General features: G+C 46.9%; 1 protein-coding gene across 1 annotated transcript in view; it reads left to right on the top strand.

The window, feature by feature from the left end:
• NOC2L (NOC2 like nucleolar associated transcriptional repressor) overlaps positions 1 to 27,600 on the top strand; it is a 107,444-nt gene that overhangs the window by 12,221 nt on the left and 67,623 nt on the right. The window contains exons 5-11 of the mRNA XM_060259440.1: positions 541 to 661; positions 2,577 to 2,667; positions 10,404 to 10,482; positions 13,022 to 13,132; positions 14,090 to 14,203; positions 17,628 to 17,816; positions 24,643 to 24,782. Coding sequence (XP_060115423.1) covers positions 541 to 661; positions 2,577 to 2,667; positions 10,404 to 10,482; positions 13,022 to 13,132; positions 14,090 to 14,203; positions 17,628 to 17,816; positions 24,643 to 24,782 — 845 coding nt within the window. The remainder of the gene's footprint in view (positions 1 to 540; positions 662 to 2,576; positions 2,668 to 10,403; positions 10,483 to 13,021; positions 13,133 to 14,089; positions 14,204 to 17,627; positions 17,817 to 24,642; positions 24,783 to 27,600) is intronic.

Below are 27,600 nucleotides of genomic sequence, written 5' to 3'. Positions count from 1 at the left end.
CCTCTCTCTTGCTTCCTTCTGCATCACAGCTTGCATTGCCAGGCTTGCTCAATCACACAGGAACTGCAGAGCAAAAACCTCTATTTTCTCCACTGACTGAGGCTCCTCCCTTGGGGAGGAGGGATAGCTTGCTTTGCCAGGCTCTCTCAATCGCACAGCAGAGCTACTGAACCAAGCCTCTCTTCCTGACTAAGGCTCTTCCCACTCCTGGGGAAGGCAGGAAAGAGCCAAAGCTTCCTCTGCCCAGTTCTCTGGATCCCATAGGAGAGTTAAGAAGAAGGCACCTTTGAGACCAATGAGTGCTATTGTTTTAATTATATTTTAAGGTTTTTTAAAAAAATCTTTAGTTGGGTTTGTCTGTGTGCTTTATAAAGTTTATATCTCTGCTACCTAATCTTTTTTTTTTACTTGGCCCAACAAGGTCTCATTTATGTCAGATTCGGCCCTCATGACAAATGAGTTTGACACACCCGTTTTAGCTTTTTGTGGGTGGGGAAGAGAGTGTTGTCACTCTGGCCTTCTTTTTTCCTCCCCTTCCAGAAGAACTTGTCGCCCAGACTCTTCCACAATATCACCCAGGGTTTCAAAGCCTGTGTGGTGACAGCCAAGGGGGACGCTGAAGGATCGGGACCTGGCAAGTTCAAAGTCACCGATAGCGCAGGTGAGAGGACCGGAGCTGCCTCTGTGGGCGCAGACCTTTTCGAAGAGAGGTAACAAAGCACTCATCAAGGGGTGCAGCAGAATCAAGTCATGCTGGGTTTTGTGATTCAGACTGCAGGCAAGGATTTAAACTTCCTGCACCTTTGGAAATTGGCTCAGCTGGGAGAAAAACTCGAGAACACGGCTAGTTCTGCTACTTTTCTGTGTCCCTGTTTGTTTTTTTAATGGTCCAGTTGAGGGGCAAAATACGTCGTAAGGTTCTGCTTTATTTGTAGCTGTATTTGTAGCTCAGCTGTGTAGTGTTGGTAGCATACTTCATTGCGCCCCCCCCCCCCAATTAACTTGCATTTCCATCCGTGGGGGTTCAACTAGTGGTGCTCCTCTTCTGCTTTGCCCATTTTGTGAAACAAAACTGGCAGCTGCTTGGCTGTGTTAGTTAAATGTGCATTGGGGATCTGCGCTTCTGAAAGGGCACTCTTGGCTCTTTCTTCTGCCCTTGAGGACTGAAATAGCTCCACCCAAGACCAATCTGTCTTAGGGCTACCAGCCCCCAATTTGGGTTAGAGGACCCCCTGTTGTGGAGCCCATCCCCCTGCTTCAGGGCTATCAGAAAGCAGTGGGGAATATATCTGCTGGGTTCTCCATTATATTCTATGGAGACCAGTCCCCAGAGGATATAATGGAGAATCAATCTGAGGGTATCTGGGGCTCAGGAGCAATGTTCCCTCTAAACTGAGTTAGCGTGAGCTTGCTCACAGATATTTAGCCTCCAGCTCACACATTTTTGTCTTAGCTCAGGAAGGATAACTCCAGAGCGCAATAATTTGTGCAGTAGCTCACCACTTTAATGCCAGCAGCTCACAGCTTTAATGCCAGTAGCTCATAAAGTAGAATTTTTGCTAACAAGACTCTGCAGCTTAGAGGGAACATTGCTTGGGAAAGGGCTGTTTTTTGAGGTAGAGGCACCAAATTTTCAGCATAGCTGCTGGTGCCTCTCTTCAAAATACCCCCCAAGTTTCAAAAAGATTGAACAAGGAAAATGCAAGAAAATTCTATGCGCCCCAAAAGAAAGTGCCCCCATCTTCCATGATTTCCAATGGAGGGAAAGCGTTTAAAAAGGAGCACAGCCCCTTTAAATGCAACAGCAGCTCACCTGGAACTTGCTTTGGAGTTTCCTCTCCCAGAGCCTCCTGGTAAGTCCCCTGCCTTCTTGTCAGCCTCACCTGGCAACCCTAATCTGTCTGCATTATCTCTTTGGGACAGGAGAACAATTATTAATAGATCATCCAGTCATAGGCAAAGCATCAAACGTCTGCCAGTTGAACAAGAAGCTACAGTTTTTGGATCATATTGCGCAGTGTGAAATCTGAGAGAGAGCACATATGAATGTTGTGCCTACACAGTAGGGTTTGCCATAGGCCCCACTGGCACTCTGGCAGCTGGTGGGAGAATAAAAAAATTGGCAGCAGTGTGATGATACTTCTGGGAAATACCTGGAAGTCATGCCATGCCTCTCTAGGAATCACCTGAAACTTTATGGTAAAACCACAGAGTTTTCTGCAATTCCTAGAGAGGCATGATGTCAATTCCAGGTTTTCCCTGAAAGTGACATCACGCTGTCACTAATGGCTGTTCCTTATAACCCTCTTGGCCTCCTGCGAATTCTGAGGCCCACTTGGCAACTAGTGAGTACTCTGTCTAGAAACTTAATTTCTTTAAATTTAAACCTGAGGTCCCCCCTCCTCCCCAGGTAGTGGGAATTCTGTACCCGATAACATTGATTTCCAGTTTAGAACACAGGCAGCCTTGTTTATGATCTATAATTGATACAGGCCTTGCAGGGAAGGGAGATTGTTTCCAGTTTCCAAGGTAACCAGGTAGAGCCACGAAATTCTTCTCTTGTTTCTGCTGTTTAGTGTTCAACACGTTGGTGTCCTTCTGTGTTCGCGACCTCTTTGGCCTGCTGCACAAACTGCTTGAGGGGAAAACTGGCAAAAACAGATCCAAGTAAGTTTTTTTTTTTTTAATTACCGTAACAAAGATTGTTATTGGGATCAAAACGTGGTTTGTGGATCAAGAAATCCCCGAAGTAAACCTCAGAAATGGGGTGGGTTTTTTTGGCATCTTATATCCTGTCACCTGCCAAAATTAATAAATAGCCCTTTATTAAGTACAGTCATTTGTTCTCTACAAAGGAATAAAATAGCAGCCAAAATCATCATAGAGAAAATGCAAGAAAATCAAGAAAGTGCAATTTTATCATTTTTTGTCATTTTTCTCAAATTACCCCAACACTTGTGAGTAGATGCTAAAGTTTACTAAAAGGAAAAGAAAAAGGATATGAAACTCCACTTCGAGGACAATTAGCTTAATTAAGTAGATGAGTATGCAGCTTCATTAAGTCAATCAGTATGTTGTAGAAGACTGAAAATCAAGTTTTTGTCAATTGTTTTTTCAGATTCTCTGGGTCAATCCAATATCAGTTTCCTTAATCTAACAATTTATTTCATTTTACAAGCTCTTATGCGTTGTTCAAGAAAAGCTTGGGTTCGGCCACCAAGCTCCCCTCAGCAGACAGCCTCTTGTTGTATTATACTAATTGCTGACTTCATTTATACTCTGCCTTTTTCCCAATGGGGGATCCAAAGCAGCTTACATTCTTCTCTTCTCCCATTTATCCTCACAACAACCCTGTGAGGTAGGTTAGGTCGAGAGCTTGGGGTCACCCAGCAAGTTTCTATAGCAGGATGCGAATCTGAACTTGGGTCTCTCAGATCCAAATATGTCGCTCAAAAATGCTCCACCCTCGGCCCACGAGGCATCCTGCTGATACAGAGAGCGGGTTGGACTAGATGACTTTGGGGGGGGGGGTCCCTTCCAACTATGATTCTGTCTCAGGCACAAAAATTGTTTAAATGGAGATGCTGGGGATTGAACTTGGGACCTTCTGCGTGTTGAACTAGTGCTCTACCATAGCGCTATGGCTCTGCCAAGTATCATTACGTGTCATCACACAGTTGACATTTTCCACCAGCGTGGTGTAGTGGTTAAACGTGGCGGACCCTAATATGGAGAACCAGGTTTGATTCCGCACTCCTCCTGTCCTGATCTGTGCTGTGAGACAGAGGCCTAGGGAGCCTGCGAGGCCTGTGTCACAGTAGGGAGAGACAGCCTACAATTCCCAGAATGCTTGGCGCTGGTTTCAGCCAATCGGTGTCCAAGTAGGCTCTGAGGGGAATTGTTTAAAAGCTCTCTCAGGAGAGAGACGCTGTTCTTTCCTCCTGAGAGGTCAAGCAGGAAAGACGGCTGCTGTTTAGGAGGAACGCTCTCACTCTGAGGGAGAGAAGGAGCAGAACATGGCCTGGGGCCTAACAGACCAGAACAGTTCAGTTTAGTCACGTTAGGGACTTTATTGCTGTGATCACACATGCTAAATAATGCAGTTTCAATCCACTTTCAATGCACTTTCCAACTGGATTTTACTGTGTGAACTGGCAAAATCCAGTTCTAAAGTGCATTGAACGTGGCTTGAAACTGCATTATTTAGCATGTGATTACAGCTTATGTTTCTTTTCCTTCACCCATGTTACTGTACAGTTTTAAAGCCCCTTATCTGTTCACTTGCCCTTAATTGATTTTCCTGTCTAAAATAAAGCTTTTTGTCGTTGTTTGTTTCTCTGCCTGGTCTACACACCTTTCTTGTCCAAAGCAAGGGAGCTGAAGGGCTTGGGCCTTTCCAAGAGACCCTAATTCCAGAGTGGTGACAGCACCATCTGGGTCTTGACACCACCTCCACATGAAACCTGCAAGGTGGTCTTGGGCCAGTCTCAGTTAGCTCAAGACTCTCTCAGGCCCAGCTACATCACACAGTGCCTGCTATGGGCACAGGAAGGGAAGGTGATTATAAGCCACTTTGAGACTTCTCAGGGAAGAAAAAAGTGGGGTATAAAAAACCAACTCTACTTCTTGAGCAGGGAGGGAGTAGAAATATTTGTACAGGGTGAGCTTTTCTGGATAAAGTATGAGATGGTGTACAAGGAAGTGGCTTATTAAATATATGCGTGTGTGTACGGTTCCTTTTTTCAAGTGTTTTGCCTAGTCCAGTAATGCTGGAGAATCAGAGCCTGCTCCTGATGTGCAAAAAAGAAAAAGTCATAAAAGCCCAAGAGCTTTTTCAAAGTTGACCCGGTCAGCGTAAGAGTTTGCAGGTCAGATGGGGAACGAAAGTGAGCAGCTGAGCTAGCCAGGGTACAATTAATCCCTTGTTTCTCATCGCAGGCGTTGGCTGAGCCGCATTCTTTAGGGCTGCCATCTGATCCTGCTGGGATTGTGGACGGTGGCGGGAGGCTGGGGGAAAGCTTTCTGCCTTGGCTGAGTTTTGCTCGTGATCTTGGCTTTCAGCCTTTTGCCTGTGACCTTGGCGAGGGTTCCCAGGCTCAATGTGGTCAGGGTGGGTTAGATACTGGAAAAGAGACCTCCAAGATGAGCCAAAACAACTAGTTAGGTTCAACTTAAAAGCTGTCCTGTGGTAAAAGGAAGCTCAGTTGTTGGGATGAGGAAGACTTTCCTGACAAAGCGGTTCCTTGGTGGAACAGGTTTCCTTGGGAGGTGATGGACTCTCCTTCGTTGGAGGTTTTTCGTTGGAGGTTTTTAAGCAGAAGCTAGATGGCCAACTGACAGCACTGTGACAGATTCAGTGAACGTAGGCAAATAGGAGAGCAGGAAGGGATGAGTCAGTGCTTGGCTCTTTTGGTCCTTTCTTATGGCTCCAGGGTAATGCCGATCCCCATTTTGGGGTCAGGAAGGAATTTTCCCCCAGGCCAGGCTGGCCCAGGGATTCTAGAGGTTTTTTGCCTTCCTCTAGGCATAGAGCAGGGGTCACTGGGGAGGTAGTGGTGAATTTCCTGATTTAAACAAGGGGTTGGGCTAGATGGCCTGCGGGGTCCCTGTGTTTCTATGATTGGATGAGGCTGAGTTGGTTAAATTTGCATTTGAGTGGAACCAGAGATCTCATAGAGAGCCCTGTGGCGCAGAGTGGTAAAGCTGCAGTACTGCAGTCAAACTCTGTTCATGACCTGAGTTCGATCCCGGCGGAAGCTGGGTCCAGGTAACTGGCTCAAGGTTGACTCAGCCTTCCATCCTTCCGAGGTCGGTAAAATGAGTACCCAGCTTGTTGTGGGGAAAGTGTAAATGGCTGGGGAAGGCAATGGCAAACCACCCTGTAAAAAGTCTGCTGTGAAAATGTCATGATGCGACGTCACCCCAGAGTCGGAAACGACTGGTGCTTACACAGGGGACTCTACCTTTTCTTTTTTTAGAGATCTCATACTAAAAGAAGTGTTCTTGCTTTATCTTTGTGTGTGTGTTCGTGATTGCAAAATGCATCCCTGCATAGACATTCCTCCCTGTCTGAGAGGAGGAGCCAGTCCTTTTCTAAGAAGCCACCCTGATACCCATGGATTTATAAATGCTTGAATTAATAATAGCATTTAAAAATAACATTGGGTACATTGTTCATCAGTATTTTTAAAATCAGTTAGTAGGGTTGATTTTTTTGTTCTCCCAACCAAACCTTCCAGCCCCAGTAAAACTCAAGCTGTGAATATTTAGTGAAGCCATGGGCAAAAAATGCTTCCTTTGTTTCAGTTCCCAGTCTGCAAAATGGGAATAGCAGCCCACCTCCAAGGGTTCTTGTGAAGTCGTAGGCTTTGATCCAATGGCATCATTTTCCTCGCCCTTCCCTCTGGCCTCGGAAAAGGATTTCTCCTTTTCTTTCTGCTGGCAGCCCCTTCCGCATGAGTACATTGTCGATGAAAAACTTGATCTTGAATGTGTTACTGGCAGAGCAAGGGAGCATTGCAACATAGGAAGGCATCTCTGGCGGCTGGAGAAGAGCACGAGGGGAAAGTTCTTGTGGGGTCCAAGCCATGGACGGGAAGTGGAGACACGCTGTGTACATTTAGTTCAGGGGTGTCAAACATGCAGTTCAGGGGCTGAATCCCCCCAGCGAGCTCCTGTCAGGCCCCCGAGCAATTGGCTGTCATCTGCTTCCTTCTCCTTCTTTCTTGCTTTCTTCTGCATAATAGCTTGCTTTGCCAGGCTTGCTCAATCGCGCAGGAACTACAGAGCAAAACCTTGATTTTTCTCCATTGGCTGAGGCTCCTCCCTTGAAGAGGAAGGGTGGAGGAATAGCTTGCTTTGGCAGGCTCTCTCAATTGCACGGCAGAGCTACTGAGCCAAGCCTCTCTTCTATTGGCTGAGGTTCCTCTCCCCCCCACATCCCCTAGGGAAGGAAGGAGAGAGCCAGAGCTTCATTTGCCCAGTTCCCTGGATCCCATGGGAGAAATACAAAGAAAGCATCTTTAAGATAAAGGAGTGCTAATGTTTTAAGCATGTTTTAAAAAAAATACATTTGTGTCTTTCTGTGTTCTTTATAAAATTTATATCTCTACCACCTAATCTTGAATAGTTACACACATGGCCCAACCTGACATGGCCTGGCCCAACAAGGTCTCATTTATGTCAGATCTGGCACTTATAACAAATGAGTTCAACATCCCTGATTTAGTGTGTCTGGCAAAGTAGAATGCTGTGAAGCAGCAGCCAATTTACAACAGCCCTGTAGGGTTTTCAAGACAAGGGACTTTCAGAGGCGGATTGCTGTTGCCTGCCTCTTGGTGTAGAGCCGGTTTGGTGTAGCGGTTAAGTGTGCAGACTCTTATCTGGGAGAACCAGGTTTGATTCCTCACTCTTCCACATGCAGCTGCTGATGTGACCTTGAGTCAGTCAGAAGTTCTCACAGAGCTGTTCTGTTCAAGAGCAGTTTCTGTCAGAGCTCTCTCAGCTCCACCAACCTTACAGGGTGTCTGTTGTGGGGAAGAATATAAGAAGAAGAGATTGGATTTATATCCCGCCCTCCACTCCGAAGAGTCTCAGAGCGGCTCACAATCTCCTTTACCTTCCTCCCCCACAACAGACACCCTGTGAGGTGGATGGGGCTAGAGAGGGCTCTCACAGCAGCTGCCCTTTCAAGGACAATCTCTGCCAGAGCTATGGCTGACCCAAGGCCATGCTAGCAGGTGCAAGTGGAGGAGTGGGGAATCAAACCTGGTTCTCCCAGATAAGAGTCCTCGCACTTAACCACTACACCAAACTGGCTCTGGAGAGGAAGGAAAAGGAGGTTGTAAGCCGCTCTGAGACTCCTTCAGATAGTAAAGGGAGGAATATAAATCCAATCTCTTCTCTCCTCTGCGTAGTGACCCTGGACTTCCTTGGTGGTCTTCCATTCAAATACTGACTGTTCTTAGCTTCCCAGATCTGATGAGATAAGGCTAGCCTGGGCCTTGTGTATGCTAATCTAAAACAAAAAAAGTAAATTAGCGTATGCTGATTTACCAAAAAAATGTGGCAGCAAAGATCCAAAATGAGTTGTGAATAAATTATACAAATGTAAGACATTTACCTCTTATTCTTAACATTTAGTATGGAAAGGCTAGGAGGGATGCAGGAATGCACTGAAAGATGAGTCTGGTTTATGAAAAGAGCAAGAGTCCAGGTAGCTGAGCTTTCGTGAGTCACTTCTTCACGTTGGTATCTGAAAGCTCACGAAAGCGCCTACCCTTCCACCCTTCCTCGTGCCCTCCCACAAGGCCTGCAAGGCAACATTTTTTCAGCTAGCCTTTAACTAAATTGCCGGCTAGCCTCTTAATTAAACTGCCGATATAGTAATACAAAAGGATACCTAAGTGCATGAAATGTCATCGAAAATTTGATACTAGCAGCAAACTGTTTTCTTGTTGTATACTCTTAATTGTTGTAATTGTGAATTGATATTTTATTGTAATTTACTGTTTCACTGTTGTGAGCCACCTTGAGCCTGCTTCGGCGGGGAGGGCGGAATATAAATCTAATAAACAACAACAACAATTTTGTTTGTCTTTAAGATGCTTCTCTTTTCTCCTGCTGAAGACAAACTAACACTGCTACCCATCTTGGGTTACGAAATTTCACCAGTTTGGTGTTGTGGTAAAGTGCGCGGACTCTTATCTGGGAGAACTGGGTTTGATTTTCCACTCCTCCATTTGCACCTGCTGGAATGGCCTTGGGTCAGCCATAGTGGTTAAGTGTGTGGACTCTTATCTGGGAGAACCGGGTTTGATTCCCCACTCCTCCACTTGCACCTGCTGAGATGGCCTTGGGTCAGCCATAGTTCTGGCAGAGGTTGTCCTTGAAAGGGCAGCTGCTGTGAGAGCCCTCTCCAGCCCCACCCACCTCACAGGGTGTCTGTTGTGGGGGAGGAAGGTAAAGGAGATTGGGAGCCGCTCTGAGACTCTTCGGAGTGGAGGGTGGGATATAAATCCAATACCTTCATCTACCTCACAGGGTGTCTGTTGTGGGGGAGGAAGGTAAAGGAGATTGGGAGCCGCTCTGAGACTCTTCGGAGTGGAGGGCGGGATATTAATCCAATATCTTCATCTACCTCACAGGGTGTCTGTTGGGGGGGGAGGAAGGTAAAGGAGATTGGGAGCCGCTCTGAGACTCTTCGGAGTGGAGGGCGGGATATAAATCCAATATCTTCATCTACCTCACAGGGTGTTTGTTGTTGTGGGGGAGGAAGGTAAAGGAGATTGGGAGCCGCTCTGAGACTCTTCGGAGTGGAGGGCAGGATGTAAATCCAATATCTTCATCTACCTCACAGGGTGTTTGTTGTTGTGGGGGAGGAAGGTAAAGGAGATTGGGAGCCGCTCTGAGACTCTTCGGAGTGGAGGGCGGGATATAAATCCAATATCTTCATCTACCTCACAGGGTGTTTGTTGTTGTGGGGGAGGAAGGTAAAGGAGATTGGGAGCCGCTCTGAGACTCTTCGGAGTGGAGGGCGGGATATAAATCCAATATCTTCATCTACCTCACAGGGTGTCTGTTGGGGGGGGAGGAAGGTAAAGGAGATTGGGAGCCGCTCTGAGACTCTTCGGAGTGGAGGGTGGGATATAAATCCAATATCTTCATCTACCTCACAGGGTGTTTGTTGTTGTGGGGGAGGAAGGTAAAGGAGATTGGGAGCCGCTCTGAGAGTCTTCGGAGTGGAGGGCAGGATGTAAATCCAATATCTTCATCTACCTCACAGGGTGTTTGTTGTTGTGGGGGAGGAAGGTAAAGGAGATTGGGAGCCGCTCTGAGACTCTTCGGAGTGGAGGGCGGGATATAAATCCAATATCTTCATCTACCTCACAGGGTGTTTGTTGTTGTGGGGGAGGAAGGTAAAGGAGATTGGGAGCCGCTCTGAGACTCTTCGGAGTGGAGGGCGGGATATAAATCCAATATCTTCATCTACCTCACAGGGTGTTTGTTGTTGTGGGGGAGGAAGGTAAAGGAGATTGGGAGCCGCTCTGAGACTCTTCGGAGTGGAGGGCAGGATGTAAATCCAATATCATCTTCTTCTTCTATTCAAAAGATTCCTGTGTCCCCTTTTCTCCCAAATATGGTCCCCTAGGGCAGACTTTTTTGGGTACTTTTTACAGCCGGGGGCTGCAAACTTTTTTTTTAAAAGAACAAACAAAATGGAAAGCTGCACTTCTCTTTCTGCTGATTTCTGTACCTAATTCCAGATCCTGTTCTTAGCACCGTCATGAGCTCTTGTGTTTTACTGTGTGTAATAACAGTCGCAACGTTGTGTGGCCTGAGGACATTCTGTGCCTGAGTAATGTATTGTACTGTATCGCCTGTTCCCTTTCTTTGTTCTTTAGGATGGTCGCCCCTTCTTCCAGCCCGCTCTGGGGGAAGCTTCGCCTGGATATCAAGACATACCTTGGCTGCTCCATTCAGGTAAACTATTCTCTGGGACTCTTGTCTAAAGCAACACTCCAGGCTTAGGGTTACCATCTTTTGAAAAGCAAAAAAAAGTGGCCGTATTTCCCGACTGACTACTTCGAACAAGTGATCACTATGACAAATCCTCTTTTAAATACCCCTGCTATCCAAGCTCCTAACTTGAAATATCCCACACCTTCCAACCAGTGTTCCCTCTAAGCTGAGTTAGCGTGAGTTAGCTCACAGCTTTTTAGCCTCCAGCTCACACATTTTTGTCTTAGCTCAGGAAGGATGGCCCCAGAGCACGCTCATTGATGCAGCAGCTCACAAATTTAACGCCAGGAGCTCACAAAGCAGAATTTTTGCTCACAAGACTCTGCAGCTTAGAGGGAACCCAAAACCTTGAAAGGGCAGCTGCTGTGAGAGCCCTCTCCAGCCCCACCCACCTCACAGGGTGTTTGTTGTGGGGGAGGAACCCAAAAAGACATTTTCCAACCCAAAAAGATATTTTCATCCTTAAAAAAAAAAGCCCAAAAGAGGACAGACACCAAAAAAAGAGGACGTGTCCTCTAAAAAGAGAACATCTAGTAACCCTACCCCAGACTAAGCCTCTTTTTTATGGTGTGAACTTATTTCTCCTTTTTCCCCCTGCATTTTATATTACAAAATTGCCTTTACTGGAATTGTCAAAACCAATAGATGCCTTGATCTAAAGATTTATAATATAAAATATTAAGATGTTGATGATGTTTAGCTTAGAGATAATATGGGACAATTTATGTAAAGAAAGTATTGGAGATGTAGGCTTATACTCTTTGAAAGTATCTTTATGCAGAATAAGGTTAATATGTATTGTGCTCTCTATCCCCTCTATTCCTTACCCCTGTTTTTTCTTAAACTAATAAAACTTTTTAAAAACCTAAACCTCTTTTTTACTGGTCACTGGCCTTGTGATATCACCCATTTCTGCTCAGGTAAGAGGTACGGCACTGCACAAAATGGTTTTACAAACTTTGTTGGATGAATTATTAGTACTGCTGTGTGTAGCTTATGGTAAGTAGGGTTCTATTAGGTAATTTCTGGACCGCTTTGTGTGAATACTTACGTGCTGTGCTTCAGTTCTTGCTGGTGGCTCCAGACTTGGTCATTGAACGTTCCATTTTGCTGGTTGTGCTGGTTTGTTTTGCATAATCCGCCTTGACTCCTTGTGACAAAGGTGGTCTGTTAATGATGTAAATAAACGTAGGAGGTTATCTCCGTGATATATGCAGTTGGTGGTTGGCTCTGAGTTAGCTAAGGCAGCTGTGGCACCGCTGAGATGGTGCTGGAGCAGAGGTTTGGTGCCCTCTCAAGAATCTTTCTCTCCCTGGCACTTATGGCTAAGGCTACATTAGAGGTGGCCAAACTGTGGCTTGGGAGCCACATGTGACTCTTCCACACATGTTGTGTGGCTCTCGAAGCTGCCACCACCTTGGAAGAAGGCATTTGTCTCTTTAAATCATTTCTCTAAGCCAAGCCAGCCAGCGACTTGGAGAATGCATTTAAAGTTGCTTTCTTTCCACCTATCCCTCCCTCTGTCAAACATCTGATGTTTATGTCTTGTGGCTCTCAAACATCCGATGTTTATTCTGTGTGGCTCTTTAGGTTAAGCAGGTTTGGTCCCCCCGGGGCTCTATAGTAGAATAGGAGTTATGAGCTCCGACCTGGCTAGTCCAGGCTAGCCTAATCTCATTAGATTTTGGAAGCTGAGCAGGGTCAGCCCTGGTCAATATTTGGAAGGGAAGGCCAGGGTCGCGAAGCAGAGGCAGGCGAAGGGAAACCCTCTCTCAAGGTTTTTTGTCTTGAAAATCCTACAGGATTGCTGTAAGTCAGCTGCAACTTATGATGGCACTTGATTCACCCAGGGCCTTTTTTTGTAGCAGGAACTCATTTGCATATTAGCACTTGATTCACACAGGGCTTTTTTGTAGCAGGAACTCATTTTCATATTAGCACTTGATTCAAACAGGGCTTTTTTGTAGCAGGAACTCATTTGCATATTAGGCCACACCCCCTTGGTGTAACCAATCCTTCCCAGAGCTTACAGGGCTCTTAGTACAGGGCCCAGGACTAGATCTATATTTTTTTGGGGGGTGGGGGTAAAATTAAAAAATGACGCCCCCTTATGGGCCCGTAGAATAGAATGGGCTCCATACCCAATTTGGCACACACACCCCCGGCAGTGCCCTCTCTGCTGCTCCCTAGATCCAGCCCTGACAGGGCCTACTGTAAGCTCCATGAGGATTGGGTACATCAGGGTTGTGTGGCCTAATATGCAAAGGAGTTCCTGCTACAAAAAAAGCCCTGCACACAGGAATTGTGATCCCCTACTGTGCAGGTCGGGGAAGGTAGATAGAAGGTAGATTGCAGTCTGCTGGTGGACTGGTTGTCAGTTTCTGGTGCGATAAATGCCGAGAGTCAAGAGATGATGTCGCTTCTAATAGAGAATGTTTGCAAATGGGGGGTCTGGCCCCAGGTGTTTAATGCTGCTGCTGCCATTTTCCATCCTGTGCAGCTCCTGTCTTGCTTAACAGAGGCCTCCGTGGGAACTGCCATTCTTCACCACGTCCACACCATGGTGCCTTATTACCTGGCTTTCCCAAAGCAGTGCCGGATGTTGCTTAAGGTATGTTGAAACAGGCAGGGCGCAGGGTTGGGGAACGTCATGGTGCCTAACGTTTAGCTCAAAGTTAATCACCCGCAATTTCAGTTTTTTACTGGACCACCTGGCCTGCCGTCTCTTAGGGGCTTAGCTAGGGATGTGGATGCTGGGGGAATTCCCATCCCCAACTTTAAAACTTTTTTCCAATTGAAATTTTGGCAAGTATTTAAAAAAAAAATTCAGAGGGAATTTTTTTTCTGGTAAAAGAGCTGAATAAGCCGTCTACCCCTCCCCCATCCATAACCTCTTCGATATCTCGGACATCTAAATTTGTCGAGCATTTGTGATTCACATGCAAGAATTTTTCATCATTTATTTAATCATTTTGCTGGCTTTGTATCACCTTCAGATCAGCATTTTTGTGACTTCCCTATGGCAGTGGTTGATCCATTGTCCTGTGTACCTTTTACTATTGCCCAAAACATGCAAAAGCTAGAGAGGGATATCGTAGAAAATGGCTGCTAAAGCGCTTGGCCATTCCTGACACTTCAAGCCTAAGATTACTTCTGAGTAGCCTCTGTAAAAACTGTAGTTTAAATGTGGCGATCTTTTGTTTTATTGTGATTTTTAACTATTTTGGTGTTCTAGTTTATGGCCTGTGGGCTGCTAAACTTGAATAAGCTTGGTTACATCTCAGGTCTTTAGGCCTGGTGGATCTAGTCGACCTTTCATGATATTAATCCTTTTAGCATGGCTTTAATGGTCCACCATGATTTTTTAACTGTCTCCTTGAGGTTGGCTTTTTGTAACAGAATTTGGTGATGTGGTCGATGAATTAGATTATGAGACTGAGTTTTTATTGTGTGCATGCTTTATGAATTGTTCAGATATCGATGACTCAAATAAATAATTTGCAGGGGCTGATGGGAGCTCTAGAAAAGGCACGCCCATTGTTACTGTCTTCCATCATTTCCTTCCCAGCAAGCCACTCATCTCTGGAGCACAGGCGAGGAAACGATCAGAGTTCTAGCTTTTCTGGTGCTCAACAAAATTTGCCGGCACAAGAAGGATGGCTACTTGAACCCGGTGCTTAAGGTAAGATGGGGGTGGCAAAAGGCAGTTCCACCTCGCTTGGCATCTCCTGCTCTGACTGGCAGGGACTCTTCTGGGAATCTTCGCCGACCCTTTTAACTGGAAATGTTGGGGCTTGAACCTGTGACTTTCAGTGCAGAAAGCACATGGCCTACCACTTAGACACACACAGCCCTCCATCTTCTCTTGACAAGAATTTTAAAAAGAACATTATTTACACAGAGAGTGATCGAAATGTGGAATTTGCTGCCGGAGGATGTAGTGATGGCCAAGGGCATAGACAACTTTAAAAGGGGATTCGATAGATTCATGGAAGAGAGGTATATCAGTGGCCACTAGAAATGGTGACTGAGGGGAACCTCCACATTCAGAGGCGCTAAACTTCTGAACCCCCGAGCCAGGAGGCAATATCGGGGAAGGTCTCAGCCCTGTTGTTGGCCTACCAGAGAAACTGGTTGGCCACTGCATGAGACAGGATGCTGGCCTAGATGTAACACTGGTCTGATACAGCTGGGAGAACCAGGTTTGATTCCCCCACTCCTCCACCTGCACCTGCTGATGTGACTGAGTCAGTCACAAATTCTCGCAGAGCTGTTCCTCTTGAGAGCAGTTTGTCAGCTCTCTCAGCTCCACCTAACTCACAAGTTGTCTGCTCTGGGGAGAGGGAGGGAAAGGAGATTGGAAGTCACTCTGAGACTCCTTCAGGTAGTGAGGGGCAGAGTGTAAATCCAGTCTCTTCCTCTTTTATTGTTCACACCCATAGGAACTTGCAGTGTGCTGCCTCCCTCTTCTTCCAGTTGCCTGCATCTGGGAAGTTTAAATGCTTCTGTGGCAAGCCGTGGCTTGATACTTTCTCTGAATCACAGACTACAGTTTACCTCCCTTCTCTTCGCGGCAGGGTTCCAAGACATGGCTTACTCCCAGTTGGAAGATCAGGGAACGAAACCCTAGTTTGTGATTTGCATGAAAACCAAAACTGTGATTTGACACAGAAGCATTTATTCTCTAAGGTGAGCAACAGCAGCAGAAGAGCTGGTTTTTATATCTCATTTTTCTCCACTTTTTTGAGAGCCCTGTGACACAGAGCGGTAAAGCTACAGCACTGCAGTCCGAGCTCTCTGCTCACGGCCTGAATTCGATCCCGGCAGAAGCTGGGTTCCGGTAGCCGGCTCAAGGTTGACTCAGCCTTCCATCCTTCTGAGGTCGGTAAAATGAGTCCCCAGCTTGCTGGGGGGAAAGTGTAGATGACTGGGGAAGGCAATGGCAAACCACCCCTTAAAAAGTCTGCCGTGAAAACGTGATGTGGAAACGACTGGTGCTTGCACCTTTACCTTTTCCCCTCTCCACTTTAAGGAGTCTCATAGCAGCTTACAATCTCCTCCCCTTCCTTTTCCCACAACAAGCACCTTGTCAGGCTGGTGGGGTTGAGAGAGTTCTGGGACTGACCCAAGGTCACCCGGCAGGCTTGATATAGAGGAGGAATGGGGAGTCATACCTTGTTCTTCAGACTGGAGTCCTCCAAGCTGGGACATGAGAGCATGAGAGCTTCCCAACCTTCTCACAGTAGCCACAAATGATGGTTTTTGTTGTTATGTGTGAATCATGCACTTATGTGTGATAACCATTATTCGTTAAATAATGGTGTGTTGTTTTTGATCTGATGGAGGGAAGGTGGCACCGTAGCTCAGTCTCATCAGACCACAGATGCTAAGCAGGGTCACTCCTTGGAAGGAAGGCTTTGCATAGGAAGGCGATGGCCAACCACCCCTTCTTCTCACTTGCCTTGAAAGCCCCTTGCTTGGGTCACCATTAAGCTGGTTGCGACTTGATAGCACTTACGTATGTACACTTTTGATGTGGAAACAGAATGTCCTCTCTTTCGTTTGTTTGCAAAATGGCAACAGCCAATCAGATCCACGGTACAACTGTATAATCTTGCCATCAAATGCATTTTAAATTGAGAGTTCTCCGACTTAGAGGCAGTTTGGTGTAGTAGTTAAGTGCGTGGACTCTTACCTGGGAGAATCAGGTGTGATTCCCTGCTCCTCCACTTGAAGCTGCAGGAATGGCCTTGGGTCAGCCATAGTGGTTAAGTGCACGGACTCTTATCTGGGAGAATCAGGTTTGATTCCCCACTCCTCCACTTGCAGCTGCTGGAATGGCCTTGGGTCAGCCATAGTGGTTAAGTGAGCGGACTCTTACCTGGGAGAATCAGGTTTGATTCCCCGCTCCTCCACTTGCAGCTGCTGGAATGGTCTTGGGTCAGCCATAGTGGTTAGGTGAGCAGACTCTTATCTGGAAGATCCGGTTTTGATTCCCCCACTCCTCCACTTGCAGCTGCTGGAATGGCCTTGGGTCAGCCGTAGTGGTTAAGTGTGCAGACTCTTATCTGGGAGAACCGGATTTGATTCCCCCACTCCTCCACTTGCAGCTGCTGGAATGGCCTTGGGTCAGCCATAGTGGTTAAGTGTGTGGACTCTTATCTGGGAGAATCAGGTTTGATTCCCCCAATCCTCCACTTGCAGCTGCTGGAATGGCCTTGGGTCAGCCATAGTGGTTAAGTGTGCGGACTCTTATCTGGGAGAATCAGGTTTGATTCCCCCAATCCTCCACTTGCAGCTGCTGGAATGGCCTTGGGGCAGCCATAGCTATTGTAGGAGTTGTTCTTGAAAGGGCAGCTGCTGTGAGAGTCCTCTCAGCCCCACCTACTTCACAGGGTGTCTGTTGTGGGGGGAGAAGATATAGGAGATTGTAAGCCGCTCCGAGTCTCTGATTCAGAGAGAAGGGCAAGGTATGAATCTGCAGTCGTCGTCTTCTTAGAACTCATACTCATTTATATAAAAGACCATGAAACGTTCCTCACCTGCCTCTGGAACTTGGCACAGAGGATGACCATAATATTTTGTGGCCTTTTATATAAATGAGTGTATTTTCTAAGCTGGAGAACGGTCAGTTGGAAATTTTGCCCAGATGAATTTGAAGGCAGTGAGGGAAGGCAGCTTGGCATAGCCCGATCTGGAAAGCTAAGTAGGGTCAGTGCTTGGATGGGAGACCACCAAGAAAGACTCTGCAGAGGAAGGCAGTGGCCAACCACCTCTTCTTCTCGCTTGCCTCGAAAGCCGCTTGTTGGGGGTCACCGTAAGTCAGCTGCAACACGCATTCATTCAGTGGCAAGATCATAAACTGCTGATTTGATTGGTTGTTTTGCTTTGGAAATCTTGTTACTTGGGAAGCCCACCACAAGAAAGCAAACTTCACGCACCCTGGAAGACCTCTATGCGTAAGGCGCCATCCTTGAAAGTTGTCCATATATTTGAATTTAATTCATCTATGGGCGTGATTATTGTAGCTCCTAACTCACGCATTTGATGATCGGTAGTTGAAATTATACATTCCACCCCCCCCCCTTTATTTTTTCGCTCTTCAGCAAATGTACATCTCCTACGTGAAAAACTCCAGGTTCACTTCTCCCAACGCCCTTCCCATGATCAGCTTCATGCAGCGGACTCTGACAGAGATGTACGCCCTGGACACCAGCATCTCCTACCAGCACGCTTTCATCTATATCCGCCAGCTTGCCATTCACCTGCGCAGTGCCATGACGATGAAGAAGAAGGTGCGTTTTGAGCACAGCGGTGCGCGGGTTTGGCTGCTGGGATGCTCTGCTGTGGATCCCGTTCACTCTTCAAAAGATCGAGGGACACACACTGTGACCTGGGTAGCCCAGGCAAGCCCAGTCTTGTCGGATCTCAGAAGCTAAGCAGGGTCACATCCGGCAAGTACTTGGATGGGAGACCTCCTTGGAATATCAGAGGCGGGAGGGCAGGGCAGGCTTTGTTCATCCACCTCCCAGGATATCCCAAGATTATGCACGGGATAGAGGAGGCAGAGAAAGAAGTGCTCTTCTCCCTCTTCGGAGTGGAGGGCGGGATATAAATCCAATATCTTTCTCACAATACGAGAACTTGTAGACATTCAATGAAATTGCTGAGCAGTCGGGTTAGAACGGATAAAGAAGGAAGTACTTCTTCACCCAAAGGGTGATTAGCACATGGAATTCACTGCCACAGGAGGTGGTGGCAGCTGCAAGCATAGATAGCTTCAAGAGGGGATTGGATAAGCATATGGAGTTAGAGGTCCATCAGTGGCTATCAGCCACGGCATATTGATGGAACTCTCTGTCTGGGGCAGTGATGCTCTGTATCCTTGGTGCTTGGGGGGGAGCACAGTGGGAGGGCTTCTAGTGTCCTGGCCCCACTGGTGGATCTCCTGATGACGCCTGGTTTTTTGGCCACTGGTGTAACACAGAGTGTTGGACTGGATGGGCCATTGGCCTAATCCAATATGGCTTCTGTTATGTTCTTATGTCCCATCCTTCCTTTGTGTTATCCTCAGAACACTTCTGTGAGAGAGTGACTGGCCCCAGCATCAACCAGTGACCTTTGTGACTGTGTTGAAATCTGAACCTAGCTCTCCCCCAGTCTTGGTCTAGCTCTTCAACCCCTCCCATTATGCTGCCTGGCCTTTAAATTTCTAACACATCTTCCCTCCGAAGAGAACACTGCCTGCACTTGATGAAACAGGCTGTGGCCCATTTAACACTTATGCTTCCGTGCTGCTGTTTTGTGGCACGCAGATTGTTGTTGTTAGCCCAAGCAGCTGAATGGAATCTCCATGGTCAGAGGCAGCGAATGTCAGACAGACAACAGAGGAAAGTCTGTGAGTTTCCAGATAGAGTGTTTTAGGGCAGGAGTGAAAAACTCATTTGTTATGAGACCTTGTTGAACCGGGCCATGTCGAGCTGGGCCATGTCAGGCCAGGCCTTTTGTGTACTTATTTAAGATTAGGTAGCAGATTTACAAACTTTAAGAAGACAAACGCAATTTAAAAAAAAAAAAAACCCTTAAAACGTTAGCACTCATTGGGCTTAAAGGTGCTTTCTTTGTATTTCTCCCATGGGATCCAGGGAACTTGGAAAAGGAAGCTCTGGCTCTTTCCTTCCCTTCCCAGGGGACCAGGGGAGGGAGGAGCCTCAGCCAATAGAAGGGAGAGAGGCTTGGCTCAGTAGCTCTGCTGTGCGGTTGAGAAAGCCTGGAAAAACAAGATCTACCTTCCCCCCCTTCCTCCCCAAAGAAGGAGCCTCAGTTAATGGAAAAAATAGAGGCTTTGCTCTGTAGCTCCTGTGTGATTGAGCAAGCCTGCCAAAGCAAGCTGTTATGCAGAAGTTAGTAAGAGAGAGGGAGAAGGAAGTAGAGGACAGCCAGTTGCTCAGGGGCCTGATAGGAGCCCTCTGGGGGCCTGATTTGGCCCCCGGGTTGCATGTTTGACACCCCTGTTCTAGGGGATGCTTCCTGTCTCTTCCTGCATCTGCTGTCACAGACATCTAGGACCTCTGACAGAGGGCAAGAGCCCCCAGCATGTTACACCTACAGCGGTTTCCTTTGAATGTAGTCGTGTCGGCAGTGGAAAACTATGCCCAGGTACTGCTAATGTCCCAAGATGCTCTGAGAGGTGCTGACATTTTTTTTTTCTTGGCTGTCTCAGTCTATAGCGGGGAGGGGGGAAATACGTCTCACCCAACAGCCTGCCCCTTATCTGTTTCCCCCCCCCCCTTCTCTGTGCTGATATGAGATCTGCATTTCATCTTATTAGCAGGAGGCTGTGCCAGTGGGAAAGAAGATTAGGGCGTCTCCCCATTTTTCTGTCTCCTTTTCTTGCCACCCGCCATTTGTCCCCTTTTTATCAGATTCAGCCTGTCCTCCGTATACCAGCACTGGTGTTTTTTGGGGAAGAAACTAGAAGGGGGGGGGGATAAATCCACCCCCTGGTTTATATCCCCAAATTAGGTCTCTTCTAGTCGGATTTGAATTAATCCAAGCCAAATTGCTAATCCCCCTCTTTATTGGTGTTTAGAGGAAACAAATCTGGCACAGATTAAGGGGTTTGGTTACATCCCTCCGTGCTTGGGGAGGTGGGTTACCACCTGAAGGATCCCCGCCCCCAAAGATACTCAGACGTTGCCCATAAGCCAAGGGGAGATAATCGAAGTCTAGGGCCTTAATTGGATCAGTTTGGCTTTTTCGTACCCTCAGCCGTGAGCCAGACAGCGTCCAAATCCACTTAGTTCCACAGTGGGAGAGAAGGTTTGGAGCAGGCTGGGTGCAGATAAGATTATATGGGCCCCGACCAACACAAATCCTCAATACGTCAGTTATCTTATGGCGAGACGGTGATGAGAAGTTGGCCAGAAAGCGGGTGAGAAGTGAGAAGAAATGTAATAGTCAGAGACTGGTAGGTGTGCAGCGTTTTTGCTAACGTCCAGAGAGCGTCATGTGCGGAATGTTTTTCATAAGAAATGTGCAAATGGGTATTATCATACAGTTCAGTGCGGAGGAAGGAGACCGGTTCTGCGATGTGATGTATCACCTTGTTTCATTCCAAAGTTAGTGGCACGTCGTCTAGGAGGCTGTTCTCCTGGGCTATGAATAATATTCCTGAATTGAGGGACATCCCTTCTCTCTTCAAACCACATGGGGCTGGAGTTTATGGGTACCACGCACCAGCAGAAGGACGAATAAGTAGGTCAAATCAAGCCTGAACTAGAAACTAAAAGAATTAAACCAGGGACGGCCAAACTCGCTTAATGAAAGAGCCCCATAGAACAAACATCCGATGTTTGAGAGCAGCAAGACATGAATGTCATGTTTGAGAGCTGCAAGGAAAGGAGGAAGGAAAGATTGGAAGGGAGAGGTGGAAGGAAAGCAACTTTAACTTAAATGTGTTCTCCAAGCCAGCTGATCGGGCAGTGGGGGCTTCGAGAGCCACACGATATATGTGAAAGGGCCACGTGTGGCTCCCAAGCCAGTTTGGCTGACTAAACTGAGGCTATTGTACTTCTGTCGTATTATGAGAAGACAAGAGTCACTGGGAAAGACAATAATGCTAGGAAAATTTGAAGGCAACAGTGAAAGGAAGACCCAACGTGAGACAGATTGTCTCGGTCCAGGAAGCCACAAGGGCCCTCAGGTTGCAAGATGTGAGCAAGGCTGTTAACGAGAGGACGTTTTGGAGGACATTAATTCAGAAAGTTGTCATAAGTTGAAAGTGATTTGATGGCACTGAACATGCGCACAGTTGCGAATGTGACTCTCTCCAAGCTGCAGAACCACTGAAGTAGATCGTTATGAGTTCAGTGGATCAGTGATCAGATTCAGTCTGTGTTGTAGCCTAACCATTCCCCAGCTCGAGTAATTTTTCGAGTAACTTTACTCAAGCTGAGATTCTCAGCTCGAGTAAGTAAGGCAAAGGAGCTCAGGTATTCTGCAGAGGTGCAGAAAATTTAATCACCCCGGAGGGGGCGCCCCAGAGTTGATGGGAAGTGGGGCAAACCCACTTCCTTCAGAAGGTTCCTGGATTCAGCCCCAGCCACCTCCACTGATAAACTCGGAGAGAAAGTTTGGCCTTTCTTCATCTGAGATTTTGAGAGCTGAAGCCAGTTAGAGTGACCAATACAGGGCTACATAAACCAGTGGTCTGACCATATAAAGCATCTTTGTGTGTTCCTATGTACAGCCAGTTTGGTGTAGTGGTTAAATGTGTGGACTCTTATCTGGGAGAACTGGGTTGATTCCCCACTCCTCCACTTGCAGCTGCTGGAACGGCCTTGGGTCAGCTGTAGCTCTCACAGGGTTGTCCTTGAAAGGGCAGCTTCTGTCAGAGCTCTCTCAGCCCCACCCACCTCACAGGGTGTTTGTTGTGGGGGAGGAAGGGAAAGGAGATTGTAAGCCGCTCTGAGACTCTTGATTCATTGAGAAGGGCGTGGTAAAAATCTATGATCTTCTCCTCCCTCTCTGTCTTCTCCCTTCTCCTTTCTTCTTTTTTCTTCCTTTCTTTCTTCTACTGACTTCTTCCTTCTTCCCTGGTCATTCAGACGTGATATGAGTAGAGAAGGTTAAAAAAAATGGCAGCCTAAGGTTTCCTTGTGTGTGTGCCTTTAATGGGGTCAGAACATGGTGGGTGGAGGTTCTGGAGAGGTAATGTATGGTTTGGGGGTGGGTTCAAAAAGCCTGAGAAATACTGTTCTCATTCTTGGACCTGTGAAGGGGGCTGAGTGCACTGGGAAATCAGCTTGGCTCTACAAGTGATAAGTGAAGTGGGGTTAGATTTGAATGGAAGATTCACAGGAGACGCTCTTAGCTGCCCTGCTTCTCGGGTCCTCCAAATGAGCCCCAGAGGCATTTTTACTTGACAGATTGGACTCTTCTGTGTGTTCGTTGATGTATATTGAGGCAGAGCAAGTGTAGACTACGCGGGAGAGGTTGTGGAGCTTGCTCTTTAAAAAATAATGCATCTTTTGTGGAGAGATCCAGCGCCACCAAGTGGCAGAAAACATTGATTACGCATGTCAAGGTGTTTTTTTTTTTAATGCATTACAGGTATTGTTTAGCTTTTGAAACTGCAATACAGAATTAACTTGCTGAGGAGTTTTGCTTCTTTGTGTGAATAGCAAAATGAGAAGAAATAATGTGACGAGGAGTGGAACATAAAGAGAGAGTGTACAGATTTTCATAATTTGCAGAATGCTACAAATGAATCTGTTTCTTGTTCATTTATTTCAGTTTACTTCATTTGCCCCAGACCTTTCTCCCCAGTGGCTTATGACTGTCCCCCCATCTTCCGTTTTTGTCTCACAATGACAGCCCTGTGAGGTAGGCTAGGGAAGACTGTGACTGGCCCACGGTCATCCAGCAGAGTGGGGATTCGAACTTGGCTCTCCCAGATCACTAGTACAGCAGCCTAACCATTAGACTAGGCTGGCTGTCAGTTTGGGAGCAGAACGTTGGTTTGAAGTGGGTGTGTTCTTGCTTGTGTGGTCAGACGGGGCCTTTGATTCATCAAGGACTTGCAGTTTACGTTTGGAACTAGCATTTTGAGGCTTAGGGATACCCACTTGTTTTTTCTTTAACCAGCTGTGAAATGGGAGAATGGGATATAATCAGAGATGCTAATATCTCACCCCTGCTAGTTTGATAATTTTGATTTTGCTGCTCCGGATGTGCAGACAGAGCCTGCGAATCTGTGCCATTTACTGGTTCCTTCTGTCAGGTTTTTTTGCTGCAAAATACGTGCATTGTCCAGCTTGATTTATCCATTGGGCAGACACCATTATGTTCTTAATTAGGTAATGAGAATGGAGATTGGATGCTTAATAGCAGAACTATGCTCTGTACAAAGGACTAAGCCAGCGGTGTTGAACTCATTTGTTATGAGGGCCAGATGTGACCTAAATGAGACCTTGTCGGGCCGGGCCTTGCACGTGCCTCTTTAAGATTAGGTAGCAGAGATACACACTTTTTAAAGGACACAGACAAACACAGCTGAAGATTTTTTTAAAAAAACCCTTAAAATAAACTATGCTTAAAACATTAGCACTCGTTGGTCTTAAAGGTGCTTTCTTTGTATCTTTCCCTTGGGATCCGGGGAACTGGACAAAGGAAGCTCTGGCTCTTTCCCTCCCCAGGAGATCAGGATGGGAAGGAGCCTCAACCAATGGAGAAAATAGAGGTTTTGCTCTGTAGCTCCTGTGTGATTGAGCAAGCCTTGCAAAGCGAGCTGAGATGCAAGAGGAAGCAAGAGAGAGGGAGAAGGAAGGAGGTGACAGCCAGTTGCTTGGGGGGGCCTGATAGGAGCCCTCCGAGGGCCTGATTCGGCCCCTGGGCCTGGAGGGGCGGTGGCTCAGTGGTAGAGCATCTGCTTGGGAAGCAGAAGGTCCCAGGTTCAATCCCTGGCATCTCCAAAAAAGGGTCCAGGCAAATAGGTGTGAAAAAACTCAGCTTGAGACCCTGGAGAGCCGCTGCCAGTCTGAGAAGACAATACTGGCTTTGATGGACCAAAGGTCTGATTCAGTATAAGGCAGCTACATATGTACATATGTTCATCTTGATACCCCTGGACTAGGCAATCTGGAATGGAGTGGAAGGGGGTGTGCTAAACCAACAACAACAACAACAACAATAATAATAATAATAATAATAAATTTTATTTGTACCCCGCCCTCCCCCGCCGAAGCAGGCTCAGGGCGGCTAACAACACAGTAGCCAATGGTACATTAATAAATAAAACATTAATAAACAACATAGTAACCAATGGTGCATTAATTAAAACCATTACATTAAGAACATTAAATTAAGCATTAACTTAACCTTAAAAACCAGTAGAACATTAATTAAAACAAACTATAACATTATCATTGACGCTATTCTAGTTAGTGCTAATGGCGGATTTTCTTCGTTGTAAAATTGTACTTCAGCTGTTCATAAAAGCTAATTTAAAAAGAGTGGTCTTGCAGGCCCTGCGGAACTGCATTGTCTGCATTGTATGATGCGTGGTTGTATGATTTTTTCTTTTAAGCCTAAACCTTGCTTCTTCGTGCCTCTCTGCAGGAGAATTACCAGTCTGTTTACAACTGGCAGTACATCCACTGCCTTTACTTCTGGTGCCGGGTCCTGAGTACCATCTACCCTAGCGATGTCATGGAGCCCTTGATTTACCCTCTGACCCAAATCATCATTGGCTGCATTAAGTAAGTAGATGCAAAGGCTTTTTTCCGTTTCATTTCATTTATTTATTTGCTTCTTGGCCTTTGGAAACAAATGCGCTAACTAGGAAGAGGGGATGGGTAAAAGGACGCCGCTTCTGTCGTCTTGGTGATTTTAAAAAACAGATTCGGGAAAAGTCACGGAAGAGAGTAACAGTGCCGTCCTAAGCATAGATTTAGAGTTGTTAGATTTATATCCCGCCCTCCCCGCTGAAGCTGGCTTAGGGCGGCCCACAACAATAGAAACAGTAGATTACGGTAGAACATCAATACGACAATTCCAGCAGTTAAAACAGTTTAAACAATAAAAACAGTTTGGTGCTAATATCAAATTGATTCTCAATGACATTTCATGCTCTTAGATATCCTTTGTATCGCTGCATTGGCAGTTTAATTAAAGGCTAGCCATAACTGTGTTGTCTTGCATGCCTTGTGGAACTGGGCAAGGTCCCCCTCCGGCAGTTGGTTCCACCCATGCAGGGCGGTGATTGACACACCCTCCCTATGCTCATTGGCTTCAGTGGACTTAGAAGGGTGTGACTCTACTTGAGACGGTGCTTAGTCCTGGATGAGCCATTGGCCTTATCCATCATGACTTCTGTTATATCCTGAAAGCAAAACGCATCCTCCATGGGAAGATAAGAAGAGACCTGCTGGATCAGACCAGTGGTCCATCTAGTCCCGCATCCTGACTCACACAGTGGCCAACCAGTTCCTCTGGAGGCCCAACAACAGGGCAGAGAGGCTGAGGCCTTTATACAAACATCATAAGAGCCCTGTTGGATCAGACCAGTGAGGGTCCATCTAGTCCAGCCTCCTGGCTCACACAGGGGCTAACCAGGTCCTCTGGAGGGCCACAGGGGCTAACCAGGTCCTCTGGAGGGTGAAGAGAGGCCGAGGCCTTCAGAAGAAGAGAACTGCTGGATCAGATCAGCAGTCCATCTAGTCCCGCATCCTGACTCACACAATGGCCAACCAGTTCCTCTGAGCGACCAGCAACAGGGCATAGAGGGCGAGGCCTTCATAAGAACATCAGAAGAGCTCTGAGGGATCAGACCAGTGGTCCACCCACTCCAGCATCTGGTCTCACACAGCGGCCAGCCAGTTCCTCTGAATGTCCAGCAACAGTGTAGAGAGGCCAGGTCTTTCCCCTGATGTCGCCTCCTGGCTCTGAGATTCAGTGCCTCTGTGGAGGTTCCTCCCAGTCACCAGGGCTAGTAGCCATTGGCAAACTTCTCCTCCATGAATCTATCTAATCCCCTTTTAAAGCTGCTTACACCTGTGGCCTTCACTACATTTTCTGGCAGCTAATTGCACATTTTGATCGCTCTTTGTGTAAAGTAGTTTAGAGGCAGGATACTCTGCAAGCCAGTTGTTGGCGTGTGTGTGCATGTGCTTGTTTGCCTGTGTACATGGACATAAGAGGTGGATTGTTAACATCCACCCTTGTTTGTGAGGTTCTTGGATGCACCTGCTTTGCTGGAGTAGATGGATCTTGACCGGGCCTGGTTTGGCTCTTTTTAAAAAGTATGGCAGGATAGATGGATGTTTGCTAATTTTTTTTGTTTTTACTTAAGCACTTCTACATTGTTTTGTTAAGATACAACTTTTTAAAGTAACTTTTGAGTAGTTAAAAAGGACTCCCTTAGTGTTGTCAAATGGCTCTGAAAGGTAATATTGGCCCCCAACCTTTTTGACACCAGGGACCGGTTTTGTGGAAGACAGTTTTTCCACGGACCGGTGGGGGTGGCGGATGCTGGGGGTTTTGCTACCCCAGACTGCCCCCATGCAGTCCCTGGGACCCTGTACCTGCCTCCCAGGGGGGTCTTTAAATAAGGAGTAGGTGAAGGTTTCTGCCTCAGTCCGTGGCCTGGTTGCTAATGGGCCATGGACCGGGACCGGTCCATAGCCCTGGGGTTGGGAACCCCTGCCCTACAGAGTCCCAATGCTTTTCATCCCTCTAGTGGTTAAGTGTGCGGACTCTTATCTGGGAGAACCGGGTTTGATTCCCCACTTCTCCACTTGCAGCTGTTGGAATGGCCTTGGGGCAGCCATAGTGGTTAAGTGTGAGGTCTCTTATCTGGGAGAACCTGGTTGGATTCCCCACTCCTCCACTTGCAGCTGCTGGAATGGCCTTGGGTCAGCCATAGTGGTTAAGTGTGCGGACTCTTATCTGGGAGAACCGGGTTTGATTCCCCCCTCCTCCACTTACTGATGCTGGAATGGCCTTGGGTCAGCCATAGCTCTGGCAGAGGTTGTCCTTGAAAGGGCAGCTTCTGGGAGAGCCCTCTCAGCCCCACCCACCTCACAGGGTGACTGTTGTGGGGGAGGAAGGTAAAGGAGATTGTGAGCCGTTCTGAGACTCTTCGATATCTTCTTCTTCTTCTATTCCTTGCCACCAAAAGCAACTTGATTTAAACCGGGGGGCGTGTGTGGAAATCTTCAATCGCTTCAGAAATGTGTAGAGGCTTTGACAGATCTCACAGGGAGCCGACTTCTGAAGGCATCTTATCTGTATATGAGGACTACAGTCCTAAGAACACTTCCCTGTGAGTAAGCCTTATTGAGTAAAATGGGACTTACTCTCTGAGTAGACCTCCCAAAGGTTGCTCAGTTAGATTCACCGCTGAAAGCCTACTGATGGACTAAAAATGTGTTTCCAATTAATTTGGCAGTGTGTTTTTAATTTAAAAATTATAGATTGCAGGTGTTTAGATACAAAGGAGAGCAGGTTGGGTTGCATCAGTGCTTAGTTCTCGTGGCCCTTTCTGACACACCCAGGGAAATGCTGATGGCCGCTTGG

The sequence above is a fragment of the Heteronotia binoei genome, chromosome 18 (genome assembly GCF_032191835.1).
Source record: "Heteronotia binoei isolate CCM8104 ecotype False Entrance Well chromosome 18, APGP_CSIRO_Hbin_v1, whole genome shotgun sequence".
NCBI classification, from domain to species: domain Eukaryota; kingdom Metazoa; phylum Chordata; class Lepidosauria; order Squamata; family Gekkonidae; genus Heteronotia; species Heteronotia binoei.
The sequence above is the reverse complement of the archived record's forward strand: the minus strand, read 5'-3'. Positions and strand labels throughout refer to the sequence as shown.